General features: G+C 36.5%; 3 protein-coding genes and 4 non-coding genes across 14 annotated transcripts; 3 read left to right on the top strand and 4 right to left on the bottom strand.

Annotated features, from left to right (window-relative positions):
* The first annotated feature begins 397 nt into the window (after positions 1-397).
* nhr-44 (Nuclear hormone receptor family member nhr-44) lies at positions 398-2,625 on the top strand. The gene is made up of 10 exons (NM_072912.8): positions 398-549; positions 599-676; positions 723-781; positions 834-922; positions 1,013-1,144; positions 1,419-1,637; positions 1,686-1,781; positions 1,974-2,068; positions 2,115-2,385; positions 2,442-2,625. The coding sequence occupies exons 1-10, from the start codon at positions 404-406 to the stop codon at positions 2,541-2,543; spliced, it is 1,287 nt and encodes a 428-aa protein (NP_505313.1). The 5' UTR covers positions 398-403; the 3' UTR covers positions 2,544-2,625.
* ttc-17 (TPR_REGION domain-containing protein) lies at positions 2,568-7,458 on the bottom strand. Its single transcript, NM_072911.8, has 16 exons — positions 7,319-7,458; positions 7,083-7,270; positions 6,753-6,954; positions 6,547-6,708; positions 6,391-6,497; positions 6,212-6,341; positions 5,957-6,163; positions 5,622-5,907; positions 5,489-5,571; positions 5,226-5,437; positions 5,006-5,149; positions 4,841-4,958; positions 4,641-4,793; positions 4,138-4,590; positions 3,196-4,087; positions 2,568-3,144 (listed from the first exon to the last, which is right to left on the bottom strand). Exons 1-16 carry the CDS (start codon positions 7,430-7,432, stop codon positions 2,753-2,755), a joined length of 3,843 nt encoding a protein of 1,280 aa, NP_505312.1. The 5' UTR covers positions 7,433-7,458; the 3' UTR covers positions 2,568-2,752.
* A 748-nt stretch (positions 7,459-8,206) lies between these two features.
* gck-1 lies at positions 8,207-16,704 on the bottom strand (the record flags this gene model as incomplete). 8 transcript variants are annotated; one of them, NM_001313270.4, is made up of 9 exons in its annotated part: positions 8,207-9,145; positions 9,194-9,979; positions 10,361-10,565; positions 10,619-10,716; positions 10,771-10,959; positions 11,624-11,778; positions 11,876-12,041; positions 12,421-12,645; positions 14,813-15,018. In NM_001313270.4, the coding sequence occupies 9 exons, from the start codon at positions 14,843-14,845 to the stop codon at positions 9,089-9,091; spliced, it is 1,914 nt and encodes a 637-aa protein (NP_001300199.1). The 8 variants fall into 8 exon arrangements, with proteins under 8 accessions (NP_001300199.1, NP_505311.3, NP_001024141.1 ...); NM_072910.8 differs by lacking the exon at positions 14,813-15,018 and adding an exon at positions 15,268-15,799 and having other exon boundaries at positions 8,209-9,145; NM_001028970.3 differs by lacking the exon at positions 11,624-11,778 and adding an exon at positions 11,328-11,485 and having other exon boundaries at positions 8,209-9,145.
* T19A5.11 lies at positions 13,509-13,697 on the bottom strand. The gene has a single exon (NR_069140.1). It is a non-coding gene; the product is annotated as an Unclassified non-coding RNA T19A5.11 (non-coding RNA).
* On the top strand, positions 13,580-13,765 carry T19A5.12. Its single transcript, NR_069139.1, has one exon. It is a non-coding gene; the product is annotated as an Unclassified non-coding RNA T19A5.12 (non-coding RNA).
* T19A5.8 lies at positions 14,258-14,519 on the bottom strand. The gene has a single exon (NR_069138.1). It is a non-coding gene; the product is annotated as an Unclassified non-coding RNA T19A5.8 (non-coding RNA).
* Positions 15,890-16,020, top strand: T19A5.13. Its single transcript, NR_069137.1, has one exon. It is a non-coding gene; the product is annotated as an Unclassified non-coding RNA T19A5.13 (non-coding RNA).
* Positions 16,705-17,340: the final 636 nt, after the last annotated feature.

Below are 17,340 nucleotides of genomic sequence, written 5' to 3'. Positions count from 1 at the left end.
TTTTCTTCATTTGGATCTCCGTCAATCTTAACGAAATTTTAAAGTTCACCAGTCTTTTATAGTACATTATTAGAAGCTTATTACAAATGTTTCTTTCTCTGTATCTCTTTAACGTTGCAGCGGCACGGGAAATCAAACATTTCCAACGCGTATCGTAAATACTACTATTGATTTTCCGCCGTTTTATTTTCCGCCACAACACTATTGAGAATTCGGGGTTGTCCAAACACGGGGTATCATAAGGTCATCTCCCGAATTGAGGAGGTTAATCTTGTCTCCGCGTGGCCTTGTTGCACTTCTGTGTGTATGTTGGTAACCAAGGTGTCGGTCTTCATGGCAACCTCCATTCTCACACGACTTTCCGTATTTTTATGAAAATTCAGTTATACTTTTGAACTTTCAGATGGATTCTATATCATCACCTTCCACATCATCTTCAGCATCTAGTACTCCTAAATTAATATCCGAAAAGTGTTTGGTATGTTTCCAACCCTCTCATGGAAATCATTTTGGAGTTGACAGCTGTAGAGCTTGTGCTGCTTTCTTCAGGTAATAAGTAGTATTTATGGTGTGCAATTAGTTAATTGTCAATTTTTAGAAGGGTATTTGTCACTCATAAGCAACAATTTCCATGTCGAGAAGGAGATAACAAGTGTACTCCGGATGAGTGGGGAAGGTATTTGAAAAATTTCACATATTTGATTGAATTACAATTATTTTAGATGGAGTTGCAAGCGATGTAGATCTGATAAATGTTTTGCCCTTGGAATGAAGCCAGACAGTGAGATTTTGAACATTTCAGCTTTACAAAACTAAACATCTTCAATTTTCAGACATTCAAAGGGATCGAGATAGATTTATATTTTCTGATAATTTTCGTGATGACAGAAAAAGGAAGACATCTGAATCAATTGTTCCATTGGTAAGTTATTATTGATTTCTATCACGGTTTTTCAAAAATGAAAACAACACTTGGGAATATGAAAACTTATTCATGTTATTTGTTATTCAGTCTGTCGAACGATTCGTGGGAAAACAACTTGTGACAACATACACGTCAACTGGATCCGGAAAGAACATTGAATATATCACATTTTTCGATCTTACACCAATCATTAAAGATGCTGATTATATTCTCAAAAGGGTATGTTTTAAATAATATATTCGGTGATAAAATAAGATGCATGTGTGTTTATACGTAAATTATAATTTTTGGTACATTTTGGGTTACTTTGTTGGGTTACTGTAGTAGCCTGTTTTTTTTAAAAGAATTTCAAGACCCTTCGAAAATAAAGCTGGGCTGGTGATGATATGTTTATCCGGAAAACTGTACTGTTAAAAAATAAATACTGCAGAGGTATTGTCCAACATCGAGAGAAGTTCTCAACAGAAATATTTTCTAATCTTACATATTCCAGATTCCAAAATTGGAAAAATCGGTTAAGGTGAAGAGTTCATTGGAACAACTAGCCTTTGGATTACAGGAAGTAAGAAAAGAGCAATTATTTGAAAGTGTTCCTGAACTGAGAAAAATTGGAAAAATGGAAACATGGGACAACTGGGTAAAGGGAATGAGAAGAGCTGGTGAATGGATTATGCACTTTGAAGAGTTTCGACAATTGGAACAGGAGGAAAAGGTTTTTGAAAGAGAAAGTAGATTTCAATTAATAGAGTATAATTTTCAGATGGTGATATTGAAATGTATGTGGCATCTGTTTATTCGTCTAGAGAGAATTTCAATGACAGCCGAGATGCGGAGAATGAAGCTTTGTGATGATAAAGTAAGAGTTATAATTTTGAAAAAATGATATCAAAAATTTCCACTACATGTGTGTGGCCAGTTACCATTGATTGAAACATTTGAAAGTTGAAATTTTTTGGATATGGAATTTAGAATTTTTTGGAATTATGACAATTGGTTATGTTGGACTATTTTAAGTATATTTAAAGCTTTGTAAGTTTTATGTTTTCAGGAATTTATATACGGAACAGAGCAAAGAATTAACTACGATACTCTGGAAATTGATCGTGATTGGTTTTCTGAAGCAACTGATAGAGAAGTACGAAGGTAAGTATTTTTCCAGTTTGTTTCAGTTACTCAATACTAATTTCAGCTTCATCGGTCCCCTTCCGCGATGGTTTTGTGAGACAATAATTGATGCATTAATGGAATTACGCCCAAGTGATGTAGAACTGTCATTTATGCTCTGTAATTTATGTTTCCATTTGACTGGCCAAAAATTGGGAGGAAGAATTCAAGAAATAACTGATCGTCTTCAAGATGTTCTGGCCAACGATCTTCATAAATACTATCTCGCAAAGGATAAATATTCTAGATACTCATACAGATTGACCAAATTGTTAAGCTTGAATCGGCAATATAAGGTGAGTTCAAAAAATTATCTTTTCAAATCATATTTATAATACTTGGAATTTTTCAGAATGATTTGGAAATCAGGCGACAGGGAATCTTCTTGGCCAATACACTTAACATTTTTCGTGTGAAATTGTCTCATCCTGAAATGTTTCAGTTTTCTTGCTAATGCATGTGATTAGATTATCTTGATCATCATAATATGTATTTATATAAACTTTTTTGAAAAAAATGAGGAAATTTATAATTTACCCGTTTTGATGAAAACAAGACAGAATGTGGAAAGTGAACAAGCAAACTTGGTGGGCACGAAATGAGGCAAAATTATAACTATTAACGAATTGAAAAGGGAATAATTAACCAAATTAAATTCAACAATTAAAACTCGAATTCTTTCCCAGCATGGCAATATATCGTGCGGATTTTATCTTTCGCTGGCTGGAAGTTTGCTTGAAGTGATAATGTAGAGTAGTAGAAGTTTAGAGCTCTCTGATAATCTCCAATTGACGCATAGATGTTGCCAAGTGTGAAATGGATGGCGACTAGACGAGGAGAAGCACTGAGAGCAGCACCGGCAGAGATCAGAGCAGAGTTGAAGAGACCAGCTTGGTGGCAGATGTTGGCCAGGGACACCAAAGCAACGTCTCTCATGTGTGGTGGAGCAGTATGAAGAGCACATCGGAGGCATCCAATTGCATTTTCAGCATTTCCAGTGACTCTCCAGTAGAGGGAAGAAAGTACACAGAGTACCCAACTGACATGACCATCCTCTGAAAAATTAATGTTATGAATAAGAAAAACTTACTGTTTAATAAACATACTAGCATTACTGTGAAGCATGGCAGCGTGAAGTCGAGCAGCTACATGTTCGATAGTATCTCTTTCATTGCCAAGTGATTTCAGAGCTTCAGCAAGAGCCTTCTCCGGTTGGTAGAACAAGAACTGGTCGCTAAGAGCAAAAGCAGGAATATGACCAAGTCCAAGAAGGGGTGAGTTTTTGTATTTATCCATATTAGGGCAGATTGGTTGAAGAGAAGCCATTGCAGGCATTGGTCCACGTAAATCAACATATTTTTCAATATCTTCTCCTTTGGCGGTTAACGATACCCAAGTGGATGGAGCATTTTCGAACATTGCTTCGGGTTTGGCCACTCCGTTACAAGACATAGTTGCCACACGTGGTGGAGGGAAAAGTGAAACTCCACGTCGAATTTGATGAATTGATGGTTTTGGCAGCTCAGATGGTAATTTGGCGTCGTACTGAATCATCATTGACTTTTCTCGAATCCACAGGTAGGAAAGAGGTTTTCCCGGAATTTCAGCTAGATCTGACTCCCACGATTCTTCCCATGAATCAACTTCTTTTTCTTTTTTCGTCGGAAGTATATACTTCATCTCATTTGTGGCACTGTCCCACCATTCTGCAGGTCTATCCGTGAAAAATGAGTTCCATCCACCATAATCAAGAGGCATTTCAGTACTTTCAACTGTTTGAATTCCATCTACTTGATTAACCCAATTGGTGACATCATTCCGTGGAGTAATAGTGTTGAAAACGAGTAAAAATGGTGAGACGATGCTCGCATAATCTGCCGTTTTCTTACTGAAACCATCATAGAATCCGTTGCATCGATGATAGACTAGTTGTGGTGATGCATCCGGAATGTTCGATGACTCAACGATGTAGCACTGTTCTTCGGAATCTTTTCGTGGCTGAAATTCCAATTTATAAATTAAAGGATATATTATTAAATTGAATTTACCCTGATGCAAACTGCATTCTGAACAACTGGCGAGCAGCATACTGTAGGGAACTGTGATGATATGGCAGATTTTGTAGACTTTCCACTGCATGCAATTTTGAGAAGATCTTCTTGGATTACCAGATTATTCGGATCTTTATCCATTGCATCTTTAAGATGCTGAATCGCTTTGTCCACATCGTGAAGCAGAAGCTTCATACGTCCTTGTACATAATGGAAAAGTGGTTCACTGTAGCCAAGAAGATTGAGCTGTTGATTCAGAAACCCGTGTGCGTCATTGACCATTCTAGTTGATTTGAGCATAACTTGAGCAAGTTGAACAATCGAAACAAATGATTCTTCAGGTTTGTCAAGGAACGCACCAAGAAGACATTTTGTAGCCTGATGTGGATTTCCTTGAATCCTCCAGTAGAGACCTGCCAAGTTCAGAGAAACCCATCTTGGACCGATGGTCTAAAATTAAGGTGATTTCAATAAAAATGAAAAGCGGATTCAGAACTTACATGTTTCATCAAAAGTTGAATTCTTGCAGCCATTTCATGTTCTTCGATGACACGATCTGCTAGACGGACAAATGTCGTTTTCAAAGTTTTTTCAGCATAGCCTTCGGATTTTCGATCAAATCTTGGATTCAGGAGTCGCTCAATCGCTTCAAACTGAAAAAGGTGTATATAAAGATAAATTAATCTTAATAAAAACTCACTCCACTAAAAACTCGAAGATCGTCCATTTTTACAAAATCACATCTTGGTTCAAACCATGGAAGAGGAAGAGAATCGGCTGATTGAAGTCCAATGTGAGTTGTCAACAGTTCGGAGACACTAAAATTCAGCATATTTGATGGAAGCAGTGTATATAATGAACTTACAGCCATCCTCGATTTTCTGGTGAAATAAAAACTTGAGGGAAAGTATTGATTCGGAACGGATTGGATGACGACACTACAGCTTGACAATCCACGGAATTCGGCCAATCTGCTCGTCTCCAAAATCGATCCACACTTTCATCGATTCTAAAAAATAGTTTTTTTTTTTTAATCTTATCAGTTTTTAACTTTGATAAAGTGTTTAATGTTTGTGAAAACGAACTCTTTATTAGTGAAGCGGGGTTCTATCATTCTGAAGTATCCATCCTGCTGACTATTTCTTGAAATATCGAACAATGTCTTCTCAAATGCTCGATTTGGAGGATACACTTCTGTAACTTTCCACGAAGTTTCATTGATCGCCGGACGATTTCGTAAAGTTTTCTCTCGCAGCGGCGCCATTGATTCCTCGTATTTTTCAGGAGTACAGGATAGCTGAAATACGAATATGATCTACTTCGGATAACAAGTATAGAAAACACTCACCGAGCAAATCATCGTGGTTGCCCAGTTCAGTTTATGATTTGTGGCAGGGAATCTATTAATCTGCGCTCTCTGGCATTTTCGATCTGAAAACTTTTTTTGTGATTTCTTAACATAACTCAAATTTAATACTAACGGGGATGTGCACCATATTTGATTTGATCATAGAAAAGTAGACTATTAGCTCGTGCTTCTGCTGATGGCATCAGTGATAAAATATTTGAGTTCATCTCAACTCGTTTATTGTATGATTCTTGAAAATTTGTTTTCTCAACGACTAGCTCTTCAAGGTTCTTTTTCTGTTTTTCAAGAGCTGAATACAGCCTCAAATGACATGAAATTACAGAAGCTTTTGATTCAACAGAATCAAAAGATTGATCGAAAAGTTCTCCATCCTTTTGATTGTGTTCTTTTTTTGCAGCCTGAAAAAAGTATATATTCTGGAACAAAAATGAGAATAAAAATTGATACCTTGAAATCACTTGCTGCTTTTGCATAATTGTAGAAAGTGTTGCTGAACATGCTTTTTCGCTCTTTATTCGTCAATTTCAATTGAATTGATATTTGTTCGGTATCATAGTCGATAGCTGATTCCGGACCAGTTAGAACTGAAGCATCTCCAGTTGCTGCATGCATCATTCCGCTATAACATGCCACAGTGTTAGTAGAAGTGAGTTGCTGAAAAAGGATTTCATATATAATACTTTTAGATGGATCTGAGCTTACTTTAAGAATAATATGAGCTTCTACAGAGTATCCGGCTCTATTCAGAAGAGTTGCGATAGACAATCTGATAGTATGTTCTGCATGTGATGGATGGAATGCACCGATGTGGGGTGCTCGATTTTCGTCGTTTCTGAAATGTTTTAATGTAATTTTTACAGATTTTCCTTGCTTAAACATACACAAAATGTATCCCTGTTGCATAGCACGTGAACGCATCTGAAATCTTTCCTTGAGCTCTCCAGTAGGCAGCAGCTGCCATATGAAGATAGGCATTGCGAGATACTCTCTGAAATTTCTAGTTTTATTAAATCGCATTGTTAATTATTAATCCAAACCTCATCAGCGTGACTCAGCATACTTGACAACATATTTCCGAAGCGAGACATTCCTTCGGATCCTCGCGTGAATTTGGCGAATCCTGGGAAGTACAAGTCAAGAACTTTCAGATACATGTCGTCATCAGCGTCATACTTATCTTGTAAGCTTTTTCCAAGGTCCTGAAATAATATTGGATTCGTTGTTAAAGTATGAAACAACTTACCACATTATTCTGACCCTTCATCTTGACTGCTTCAAACCAATAATTACATCTAGGCGGTCGTTTATCACTGTCCGGTGGTGATCCAAAGTATTCTTTGACAAATGCAGTATATTGTTGATATGACTCATGGAACTCGGGACACAGTTCCGCGGTGAAAGACGTGTGGAAACTGTCGGATTGCAGTCGTATTCCACGCGATTTTCTGGAAATATAGGAAATTTAATATTGAACAATTTTGCCCAAAAATGAGTTTTATACTGATGATAATTTACCAAAAACTAACTTATCTAAATTAAATATTTTTAATTACCGTTATTTAAAATTACTCACACACATGCTTCTTCTTGTCGCCTAAAGTCTTCTTCAAACTTTGGATTATCGAAATTCTCGTGGTTTTTTATTTTTCCCATCGATCCATGCAGCTCATTTGCCTGCCGATCGACGACTTTTACATTTTCCACTTGAGTTATGAAGTCGGTCAACGATCCCGGTAATTTTAGATGGTACCTCGTGTCGGGCTGAAAATTTTTGGTTCAAATAGTTTTATTTAAAAAAAATTAACTAACAACTGCCTGGATTTTCTTTCCATCTTCACTAATTTTCCAGTGATATGCTGATAGAACTACATCATTGTTGAGAATGAGAAGTGTGAAAAGCCATGCGAAGAATTTCCGATTCATCGGCCCGACCCGACGGACCTTTTTCTCTGTAAAATTTGAGATATTTAATTTGAATAAGTAAAAATCAATAAAGAGATCTAAGCGTGACGTCAGAATCTGTAGTTTTGAGAATACGGTGCGAAAAACGGCAAAAGAGAACACGCGTCATTCGGATTAGGGAATATGAGAAGAAGCCGAAAAGAAAGAGAAGCTGGGATGGTGGCGAGATTTGAATGAAGAAAACGGGACGATGTAGATGACAGAGAAGACGATATAAATTGATGTCAAAAAGAGATAGAGAGAGAGAAGACAGTGTACATACAATAGAGGGAACAGACGATAAAAAGGTGTTGGACTGGGTGAGATTTGGGTGACAAAAATGAATTGAATTTTTTTTTGTTGAAAATTATATGAAATGAAGAGAACGGTAAAATTCGTTCGTTCAAAATGTGTCATGTAGAAGAAGAGGAAACGACAGGATAAGGAAATGAAATAAACGAGACTGTCGAATGAGCGATGGTGGAAGACGTAAAAAACGATGAATCGGGGCAAGGCCATGACGACAGACGAAGAGACATAGACAACACCATACATGCATCCAATTACGCGCAACTAGGATAGTTGTTAATATTGTTTCACGTTGATTCCATTTGGATCTTTGTAAATACCTAGAATTCTTCTTTCACAAATTTCATATTTAACAAACCATTTTCTCTCCATGTTCGTTATTCATAATTCAAGATACTCGAGCAGTTTGATTAAGTAGTAACACATATTTTTTAATAGGTAATAAGACATGATTTTAAATTGTTTATTCACAAAGGCATATCCATGTTTGTCTCTCTGGACACTGCCAATACAATACTAATCAATGAACTAATGAAAATAAATCCAGTCAATGGAAGACTTTTTGATTTGGAGCAAAAAAAGGGTGGGAGGGAAAAGTGAAGAGGAATAACCGCGTTTAAATTAAACAAATGAGAAAAAAAAGTGATAAAGGCGGAAATAGTAATCTCTCTTTTCTCTACATATGAACATATGTAGAGCAATGAGAGATATTATAAATGAAAAAAAGAGAAATAGTTATTAAAACTACACACACACAAATAAAATAAACATGAGAAAAATGACCTAAATGGGGAGAATGAGACCGGTGATCATCGAAAAGTTTGGTTAAAATAATAAAGAACAATTAGGTAGGTGGAAAATTGAGCGGTTGGAAGAAAACACTCGGAATCGTTTGGAAATAAAGTGAAAAGGGTAATGAGAAATTCGAGAAAAAAATCAATGAATCTCGAATCGACTATTGATATATTTACAAGTAATGATCGAATCGTGATGATATGTGGAGAACTTGCTCCTGGGAGAAAATGGGGCCGAATAGTACTAGAAGGGGAGTAAATGAGAAATATTTTCAAAATGAAAAAGAAAAGCGCATAAGATAATGAGAACCGTGCGGAGAAAAGTGATGGAAAAAGTAGGATAACACAGAGATTTGTTTTTTCGATAAGAGTCAATTTCGAAAAGAACTCCAGACAAAATGGGTCGAAATTGAAACCATCTTAATTGGATAGCGAAAAATCACAAAAGTTGGGGATAATTTGCTTTGGATATCATACAGGTTGGAGATTGATTGACGATAGTACATGTTGTGATACAAGTCTTTTGATTATAAATTTAAGATGGTGGGGTTGTCAGTCGGCGAATGGCAGCATCGAGGTCACTTTGGCTCACCTAAATGTCAGATAATTGTTTTAAAAGTATAAAAGAGCTTCCACAAACCTGAGGAACTGCAATTCTTTGCATCAACTCTTCGATTAACTCATTACAGATTCCAGGACAAGAATCTTCAACATCTCGAAAAACGTGTCTCAATTGATCGAGAGCAGCAGTCGCATGACGTGTTCGAGACAAATGTTCGATTGCCGGAAGAAGACTACAATCGAGGGCACCTTTCACACGAGGCATTGGAACATTATTAGCTTCTCTTGATGGTGGTGGCGCTCCGTACCCGTACATTCTACCATGATTCAGATTTTCTTGTGACGATGTCGGAACATGGCTTTCACGATAATCAAGTCTACCACCGGACCCTCCTGGTCCACGTTGTCGCACGGCATCCGAATATTCAGAATGATTCTGATTAGAACTATTTCCATTTAATCCAGATCCAGATCCATTGATGTATTCTCGACGACCACCACTTCCACCTTGCACACCATTGCTCGATGATGTCCTGTGTTGGTTATATTTCGACGGGGATACTTGCGATGATACCCGTTCGCTCATAGGTCGATTTCCACGTTCAAGTTCCCAAGATTGGGCAGAACCGGATCGTTGTCCACTTGGTGATACCATGGATTGTGTTCTTGCAAGTGAAGATGTTGGACTTCCATTTGGACTTCCAAGCGTGATGGTAGTAGCACCTCCAGATGAAGCTGTATGAGATTGAGGCAATGATGATGTTGCATATTGAGACGATGCCGAGTTTCCGCCTGATCCATAACCAGAGGAGCCAACCGAAGAATTTCGAAGCTGTTCGGCAACTGCAGCAACTTGTGGACTTCCCTAAAATCAGTTATTTTTTTAAAAAAGAGTATAGAAAAAAAGATCGCTTAATTTTAATAGATACAGTAATTTCATCAGTATGAATGAATTATTTTTTAAAAAAATGAAAAATGGTCTCCCCAGGAATATCTTTTTGTCGTTTTTTTTGAAAATCGTAAATCCAAAAAAGTTCTTCTAGTTTTTGTTCTAGTCAGGTATGCTTAAAATTGAATACTGTGGGGCTTCTAACATGCGATAGCGCTTTAATTTTCTTAACAACAGGGCGACATCAATTTGCATTGCTTTTTGTCAGTAAATAAGAACATTAGTTTTTTTGAACTATAATATTTTATCATTTCGGCAGAAATAAAATTAAAATATTTTCAAAAGTGTAATACTCACTCTAACTATGGTACCACCCGGAGATCCACTAGGCGATCTTCGATCAACTTGAGCTCTTGGCCTATCAGTCCTTTGTCGTACAGTCCCATCATCATCTGCTGAAACACGTGGCCCGCGGACCGTTGGATAATCCCATTTACTTGTTCCACCTCCGCCATCAGAATCTTCGTCTAAATCACTGTCACTTGAAACTCCCGTCCTCAACCTGAAGAAAAATAGGAAATTTTCAGAAAATGTGAAAATGGGTCAATAAATTACCGATATTCGGCTGCTCGTTCGATGAGATCTACCAGAATACTATTCTTCTTGGCTCGTTTGATAAATTGATGTTTAAGAAGAGTGCTTGCGGATGGTCTCTGCAAGAATCAAAAAAATTAAAAATTAACTTCACCAAACATTTGAACACCTACATTTTCAGGATCCTTATTCAGACACATTTCAACAAACTCTTTAAATGGTTTCGACCACTGACTTCCTTGTAATACTGGAGGTGGATTTTTCGGGATCAAGAATAATACACGCATTGGATGAAGATCAGAATGCGGAGGTTCACCATTTGCCAGTTCAATTGCTGTGATTCCTAATGACCAGATATCAGCCTGAATTGCATATTTTAGATTGTGATATGGTTGAAATAAGAAGTATGGTGAATGAGAAAATTACAGAAAAGTTTAGATGTTCTAACTTCGGAAAATCAGGATTTTTGATCGAGAAAGGCTCCTTCGAACTTCAACTTGATTTATTCTGGCTTTAATTTGTTTTTATTCAAAGAATTTTGGAATAATTGAAAAATCAGTGAAACTTCGAAAAGGTTGACAGAAAATAATTTCTTTAACAATAAATTTAACCAAAAAATACCTTATTATATTCCAAAGTTTCACTATACTTTCCCGTAATTTTTTCATTCACGATACTAATCGAACCAGGGTGAATTTACATAGGAAACATAAAAGGAAGAAAGCTTTACCTTATAGTCGTAACTTGATTGTTTAATGAGCTCGGGGGCCATCCAAAACGGCGATCCGACAAATGTGATACGTTTTTTGACAGTTTCAGTCAATTGTCCAGCAACTCCAAAATCGGCGACCTTCACATCACCGTGCTCACTTACAAGTACATTTGCAGCTGAAAACAGAACAAAAGGTGAACAAAAGGGTTGTAATACAATAGGTGATTATGATTTCCCGGGAAACAGATTAAGCACTAGATATCAATCACAAAAGACGACAATATGTGGGGAAAGAGGACATCATTTGAAAGTACCTCAATACTATATTCGCCTTTAACCACTTCAGGAGCCATAAAAAACGGAGTTCCCACAAAAGTATTCGCTTTCAAAACTGTGTCGAGTGGTTTTGCCACACCATAATCACAAATTTTTACAGCCGCTGTTTGACGGTCCAACAAAACGTTGGCTCCTGAATCCCAAACATAGAATAAATTGAAATAAAAACCATTTAAAAATGTTCGAATTTTTATTTAATTTGGAAATTATTTTAAACTAAAAAAGCTCACCTTTAATATCTCTGTGGATTTTTCTTTCACTATGCAGATACTCGAGACCTTTCAAAATTTCGCGAAGAATCACAGCGATATGACTTTCGTCCAGCTTTCCACTTTTAGTTAAATCGAGCGCTGAGCCTCCACCGAGGTATTCCATAATGATCCATAATTTTGATCCCTGAAAAATAGAAAAAATTGTAAGACATGGTATTTAAAATGGTAAACTCTAGTGAATTAACGAGGAACATGCTGAGCCAAAATAATGATAACTCAAATTTGGAAACGAAATTACTTTAATTGAATTTTTCATGAAAAATTGTTGTGATTGTGACTATAAATTGATTACTTTTCAAATTGCTAAAGTTTATCAATATAAATAGAACTAAAGCTGCTCTAATTTATTTTGCTCGTGTAATTGAAAAAAAAACTCAAATAGGTGCTCAAAAATGTTTCAGATTGGTTTTATTATCTTTTTTTTGTTGTATTTCTTAAAAAATTTTCAAAAATAAAACAGAAACAATTTAGATTTTTTAAAGTTTCATTTATAAAAAAAATACCTTGAGAAAGCTGCCAAAATATTTGGTGACATACTGTGAATCACATTGACTGAGCACTTGAATTTCCTGTTGAATATCTTCAATTTCATCTTCTGCTTGTTCAAGATCAATGATTTTTATGGCAACAACTCGTCCAGTTCGATTGTCAATACCCTTATAAACCTCGCCGAAAGAGCCGCGACCAATGCGCTCTTGCTTTGTGAATATCACCTCAGGATCCAGTTTCTGAAAAAAAAATAATTGTTTTTTTTTTCAAAATTTGTAGAATGTATTGAAATAATAAATAATGATTTTGTGCTGTTAGAAAAACCAGTTACAAAAAAAACGATATGCGAGACGTGATTCATATTTATGACTGTCCCATGTACACAAACCCAAATGTGACTCAAATAGTATTAAAATATCGACAGACATACTGAAAACTATACGAGGATGTAAAATAAAATGCATTTTTAAAGTGTGGTGATCATTTAATATTTTCTTCGATAAAGAAAAAAGATTATCGAGACCATTATTAAAACTAATTTTTTGCGGAGAAAAAGAGAAAGGGCTGCACAGCCAATAACATTTTTCAATTATAATTCAAATTATTATGCTTATGAAGCAAGTTAAAAGATGAAGCAAAAAAACTTACAGAATTAGCAAACGTCATAGTGAAAGCTGAATTGTATAGTAAAATTCTTTCTCCAAAATAAAAACAGTTTTTTTCAAACAGAACGGTGTTAGAGACACGGAAATCGATAGAAAATGAGCGTGGTATGTAGATTGCAGAGTATGACTAGTTGCTGATTAGACACACGACACTCCTCTTATGCTCCTAACTATATTTGCGCCTAATGATGAATCAAACACTTAACTTGCCCGCCCTCTTTTCACTTTCTACTCTTTATGCGTTTCTACAGGTGATTAAAATGAACACAGAGAGGAGATTCAATATATATTAAGAAAATTTTTAATTTTCGATTAAATTTCAGCTATACGAACGATTTAAAATCACTTTAAGCGCTAAGCAATGCTCACAAGACGTATAAGCACATTTCTGAATATAATACACGCCTTGGGACTACAAACATAACTAGACCTCCGTCCGATTCTTGCGCCTTCTCTCACCACCAAACTGTACTCTTCCGTACAATTTCTTCTCTATTTCTGCTTCTCACCATCTCTCGATATTTCCCGTCCATCGGGGGGCCGCTGTCACACCGGCAACAGCAGCACACCGTGTTGTTCAAACATTCCGAAACTGTGGTGGTCTGTGCGGGAAGGAAAGAAGCGGGATAGGCTAGGAAACCCAAGTGTAGCGATTTTGGAGCATCAATACTCGATTTGTTCATGTGGAATCAGACATATGTATGAGATTAAATAAGGGTGGGGCTGGAAAACGTGTCCATTCCAAGAAAAAATATCGAACCGGAGCATAAAGAGTCATGAAACGTCTAGATAATATTTTGTGGCGATTGCAGTTGACAATAAAACGACAAACGTCATGAAATAAATAATTTCACAAGTAATACAAAGTCTTTGCAATTGTGTATTCAAACGTGGAGAAAGAACGTGTGAACGGTATTAGAGTGCTAATTACCGCTGCCTGATCAAAAACCGTCCGATTTTGCAAATCGCGTACGTTCCGAGCAGTTGAAAAAACGGCCGAGAAACTGGGAGAATAAAGGAGGAGGATACTAAACGTTTTGAGCAAACAGACTGCATTCCAACGTAGTAACGATTTTGAAAGAAGAATGATTACTTCGCACATTTAAACCATCTTCATCTGTTATGGGATTAGATTCATAAATTTCTTGGAAAGTGACACAAATCGAAGAGAATGGGAGATGCTGAGCGAAGTTTTGGATTAGAAGCCCCCACTCCAGAAGGATAAAATGCATCGAAAATGAGGAGAAAAGCGACAGATTAGTGTATGGCAGACGGCCGTACAGTCCTCGTCAACCGAACGAGAGAGGACGTTTTGCTTCGGTTGGCTACCCTCCCACCATCACGCAGTACGCGTCCGCCGGATACAAATTCATTGGAACGACGTACGGAAGAGAACGTAGACGTACTTCAGGAAGGAAGCGCCAGAATGAGGACACCATTGAGAAATGAATAAGAATCCCGTAAAACATTTCTGTTTCAATGTGATTGGCATTACAAATTGAATTTGAATGCATGTGGTGGCGTATCAGTTCAGAAATGGAACACTCAATTATTCGACACAATTTCACTCTCTAATTGCCTGAATTCGAATCGGAATCAAAACTAGTATTTGACTATGACGGAAAGAGTACTAAAAAACACACACTACACACAATTGCACTTTTGTGCCGAGCAAATATCTACTGTAACCCTCAACAAACAGATTTTTTAAAGGTTTTCGGTTGAAAATTCATAAGCTTACCTCAATTTCGGACCCAAAATTTGTGAAATCCATTGAAAATTCACTCGAGGTCGAGTATTTTGTCAATAAAAGGGGAAGGAATGATAAAAACTGAGCTAATACGGAAAAGAAAATAAATCATCAGCTCAGAGTTCAAATGTGTACGCAAACACCACATCTTACGACAACTTGCAGAGACAGTGGTAAATATTTATTTTTAGTGAAATTGCTTCCAGTTTTCGCAAATTTCCAATGAAATTTAGCTAGTAAAGACATCAGAAAGAGGAATTTGTACAACTAGGTTTATCTTTTATGCTTATAAAATGATTTATGTATCTGGTCAACCATCCAAGGTCTACATTTTTTGTTAAAAATGGGAAAATTATTCGAAAACGGTCATAAATATAAAACACTTTGATATGAGAGTCACATTGTTTTTCGAAAATAATAATGCACTGCTTTCAATTCCGACTCACGCTGTTATCTTCAATTGGTTTAACCACCTTCCGCCGTTCAGCTGGTTTTGGAGGTGACACTTCAGGTGACATGACATTCAGATCAACTGATAAACTCGATGGTAGTACAACTTCTGGTGTTTGCTGTGGATGCTCTGTTGAGTTGTAAATTCCTTGTATGGTTTTTCCGAAATTCGAAGGTTTGAAACCAGTCTCGAATCTATTCAACGTGGCACTATCGATAGAATCATCCATTTTGGAATCATTCATAATTCCATATGTCACATGCTCGCGTGGAGGTGTGATTTGTGGAAAATATGAATTTTGTTCCACAGGATACACAATGTTAGTGTTGACAAACAACGGTGAATCATAGGAATTCTGTTTTTGTAAAAATGGTGGTGCCGGTTCATCTTTCAAAACTTCTCTGAATGGCTCAGATTCTCGATATGGTGGAGCAGAAACAGGGGCTCGTTTCTCAAATCTTTGTATCGCAGATTGAACATTAGTTGTTCTCAAAATTGTGTCAGTGAAACGATGATCGTCCATACCTGAATTAATGAAAATTGTACAAGCTCCGATTTTTCAGAAGCGAAAATGCAAATCAAAAGGAAATCGAAGAGAAAGGACAGAAGGCGCCAAAAAAATAAAACGATAGGTGAAACGAGCGAATCGATAAGGAGGCAGAATTATGCCATAAAAATTCCTGATGCGTGATGCATTTCGATAACACGAGTAAAGAGAGTTTCGTCTGTGGAAATAAGAAGGGAAATGACAGCTCGACAAACACAAGTGTGATCGTTCAGAGCAAAACCGAACAGATTTAATTGATCCAGCGTTTTTTAACTCTTGTAAAAAATCTTTAACTCTTAAAATATATATTTTTTTAAATAAATCCGACCTGATTTCGAATGTCTTGTGAAACATTAGGTATTTTTGGACGCAATCATTAGAATTATACGTTTTACAAAATTTTATAAGATAAATTGAAAAAAAAAATTATTTTTAGAAAACAACAGAGATGCTGGTCAACTTTGCCGCCATGTTTGAAGAAGTTGAGAAAATCGAGAAATCGAAAAAGCAGTGAAAACCCTAGACCGAATTCTCAGACCGTGCACACTTGAAAGAAGTCGCGAAATGGGTGAAATTCGATACAAAGTCAGTTCAGCTTTTTGTGCTCAAAGAGGTCATTTTTCGGAGTGAAAGACACGTAAGGAAGAAAATGACAGAACGAGGAAAATAGTACAATTTCGGATTATTCATATTTGTTGTGTCAGTCGGCCGGCCCGCAAAAGTTTTTATAATCTCAACGGTCAATAGTGTTTTACAATTACTTTGGACATTGCAGGAGGTATTCTCCAACCTTACCTGAATATAAATTCGATCCCATTTCATTGAATCGTCGTCCGCCTGTCGAGGAAGTTCGTCTGATGATGTCGTTGTCATTGATTGTGATGACTAAAACATTTTAATGTGAAATGATTTGAAAAATAATAGAAATAGTCCACGTTGGAAGAATACGAAACAATTTTTGTTGGTAAAACAAGAGAAAACGAAGAAACTCATTCACGCGTGATCACGTACATGATGCGCGGATAGTGAACACATTTAGAACTACAGTAACCGAGTCTGACCGTTTTGAACGCTTACCGTATCACCTCTATTAATTTTGCATCCTGCTACATCATTCTGAAAGGCTTATTTTGAATCAATAAATAATTAACTACAAACGATAGGAACAGCGAATGAAAAATATGTTGTATGTTAAACTTATATAAAAGCTGACAAAGTAGAATACTAATAAATAGAGGAATACGGTAGAGACACTTCACTATTCAATTTCCTGAAATCCCTGAAATACTTCTTACAACAGAATACAAACAGTTTACTGTGACATAGCAGTAGAAAAACATTTGTGACGTCACAAAGTACTGCAAGATGTTTCCACTATAACTGAAGATCAGACAGTCAGATAACCCTCTGGATACATCCCGGAATGCCTCTAATAGTCTTGCACACATTAATTTACTTTGACACCTTTTATCTCGGATGATTTTTGAGATACCAAAGAAAGAATTTTAAAAACTATAGTAT

Source organism: Caenorhabditis elegans, chromosome V (assembly GCF_000002985.6).
Source record: "Caenorhabditis elegans chromosome V".
NCBI classification, from domain to species: domain Eukaryota; kingdom Metazoa; phylum Nematoda; class Chromadorea; order Rhabditida; family Rhabditidae; genus Caenorhabditis; species Caenorhabditis elegans.
Note: the sequence above shows the minus strand (reverse complement) of the source record. Positions and strands in the feature narration are given on the sequence as shown.

Coding starts and splice junctions, on each gene's coding strand:
- ttc-17 (NM_072911.8), bottom strand. CDS start 7,432: ATGAATCGGAAATTCTTCGCATGGCTTTTCACACTTCTCATTCTCAAC. Junction 4,959..5,005: donor CCAGAAAATCGAGGATGGCT/GTAAGTTCATTA, acceptor GCTGAATTTTAG/TGTCTCCGAACTGTTGACAA. Junction 3,145..3,195: donor CATGCTTCACAGTAATGCTA/GTATGTTTATTA, acceptor TTAATTTTTCAG/AGGATGGTCATGTCAGTTGG.
- nhr-44 (NM_072912.8), top strand. CDS start 404: ATGGATTCTATATCATCACCTTCCACATCATCTTCAGCATCTAGTACT. Junction 782..833: donor CCTTGGAATGAAGCCAGACA/GTGAGATTTTGA, acceptor TTCAATTTTCAG/ACATTCAAAGGGATCGAGAT. Junction 2,386..2,441: donor GCTTGAATCGGCAATATAAG/GTGAGTTCAAAA, acceptor GGAATTTTTCAG/AATGATTTGGAAATCAGGCG.